The sequence below is a fragment of the Triticum dicoccoides genome, chromosome 2A, assembly GCF_002162155.2.
Source record: "Triticum dicoccoides isolate Atlit2015 ecotype Zavitan chromosome 2A, WEW_v2.0, whole genome shotgun sequence".
NCBI lineage: Eukaryota > Viridiplantae > Streptophyta > Magnoliopsida > Poales > Poaceae > Triticum > Triticum dicoccoides.
Window position 1 is genome coordinate 539,016,748 of NC_041382.1, and position 2,137 is coordinate 539,018,884.

The following is a 2,137-nucleotide window of genomic DNA, read 5'->3' on the forward strand; positions in this document are numbered from 1 at the left end:
GGGGGAGGGAGGATAGATGGAATGATGAAAACGAACTAAACGAACGAACAACTTACGTATTGAGATATTAAAAGTAGAGATTATAAGATAAGACGAGTGAGTAACAATTAACAAGATGGACAAATACTGAATGGAAGTTAAATACAACAACGAACTTAACTACAGGCTAGGAGAGGGCATGTATGCATGCAGGACAAATGCTGCCGCCCACTTCCAACATTACACTTGTGTACATCGTATATACATGGCAAGAAAATCACAAACTTAAATTCTTGTGTTTTTCTCTTTGCAAACACACGTACACGCACAAATCACCACTTACAATCTTACATACCGATATGTATCCGTAGTTCTTATTACATTAGACAACAATAAATTGGGATAAATTAATAACACAACATATACAGTACACCAAAAACCAATGATAACTCTCCAACAACATTACCAGTATTTTCAGGATCCTCCTTCCCACTTCCATGCAACATTCATGCATGCGGATGCACTTTCTCATGTCTTGGTGATGTTGAATTTACCTCCCATAACCCCACAAATCCATCTCACCACCTCGTTGCCCGGAGTTCATGGCGCTCATCTGCTGTACTGCAGCGGCGCCCCCGCCGTTGCTGAACCCGTCCATCGGCTGCCACTGCTGATCGGCTGCACCGTTTGTCTGATCTCTTCCTTCGGCCAGCCCATCCGCCGCGACGCCGTCGCTGCTGCCGACGTCCAGGCCAGGGTGCTCGACCGGCAGGCCGGAGAAATCATACCCGCCGCCAGCTGCGTCGGCGGCCGGCCGGTGGTTGGTGAGGAGGTCCTGGACCTGCACGTGGTGCGAGTAGGCCGCCTCCGGTGGTTGCATCTGGGAGTAGTAGAAGGAAGAGGCGTGCTGGGGGTGGTACTGCGGGTGCATCCCGTGCATGTAGTGGGATGCCATGGCGGCCCTGTCAGCGTGGTCGTGGCCACCCAGCGGCGAGGACACGGCCATGTGGCCGCCGCCGGCGTCCGCGCTCTGGCTCGAGCTCCCCTCGCCGCCTCCGGCGATCTTGAAGAAACACTTCTTCTTGAACACGCGGCACACCACCCATCCATCCTCCTGCATGCGCCATCAACACGAAACACCATCAACCCCGGCCCTATTGGCAACGCGCGCGAATTGCATGCATGCATGCACACACAGTTCTACTACTACACGGGAAGTGATTTCAAGACGGATCGTTGAGGGCTTACGCTGGTGCCGCCCTGGGCTTCGTCGATTTCCTCGAGGCGGTACTCGTGCATGATCCAGTCGGACTTCTGGCCGTGTGGGGCGCGGCCGCGGTAGAAGACGAGCGTCTTGCGCATCCCGATCTTGCGGTAGCTGGTGCGGATGCACTTGTCCCTCCCCGTTGCCTTCCAGAACCCGGCCGTCGTCGCGCGGTTCGTCCGCGACCCCGTCGGGTACTTGCGGTCCTTGTGGCTGAAGAAGTACCACTCGTTCTGCGGCGCAGACCCGATCCGGCATCTCTCTGCATCATAAGAAATCACCATGCATATCATGTTAGCAATAGGCAATAGCACAGCACAGCAAATCACACTCGGTGGATAATTCAGCGCAGACATGTTAAATTAGCTAACACGTAGTACCTTGGAGGTCCCATGGCTCGATCTTGTTGAGGTCGACCTCCCTGATGACCTCGAGGTCGAACTTTTCGAAGCCGATCTTCTTCTTGAGGTAGTAGAGCAGCAGCTCCTCGTCGGTAGGGTGGAACCGGAACCCCGGCGGGACGCCGTTGCTGGACGAGAAGTCAGCCATCGTCGATCGATGCACGCAAAATTTGCGAAGTAGCTAGCTAGCTAGAGCTTTCTTTGACGCGGGAGAGGCCTGTAGCATGTATATATACGCGTGGCCTCCATGGCCAGGGCAGGTGCACCAAGTACCTAGCTAGCTAGCTGCGGGCAGGAGGGTGAGAGTTGACACGCCGGCCGTCACGGCACCGGACGGGGGCAAAAGTTGGTCACGTAGGATGCAAGGGAAGGCCATGATCGTCGAGGCCTGCGCGCGCGGAGCTAGACAGTCAGCTGCATTATTCTACGCCGTTAACGATCCCGAGGCTGGGAGCAGCCTTTGTTTACGGATCGCTTGATTGCTTCCAAAGCA

General features: G+C 54.7%; 1 protein-coding gene across 1 annotated transcript; it reads right to left on the reverse strand.

Annotated features, from left to right (window-relative positions):
• Positions 1-212: 212 nt before the first annotated feature.
• On the reverse strand, positions 213-1,813 carry LOC119359540 (protein BEARSKIN2-like). Its single transcript, XM_037625690.1, has 3 exons — positions 1,624-1,813; positions 1,228-1,505; positions 213-1,093 (listed from the first exon to the last, which is right to left on the reverse strand). The coding sequence occupies exons 1-3, from the start codon at positions 1,790-1,792 to the stop codon at positions 530-532; spliced, it is 1,011 nt and encodes a 336-aa protein (XP_037481587.1). The 5' UTR covers positions 1,793-1,813; the 3' UTR covers positions 213-529.
• Between the last annotated feature and the right edge of the window lie 324 nt (positions 1,814-2,137).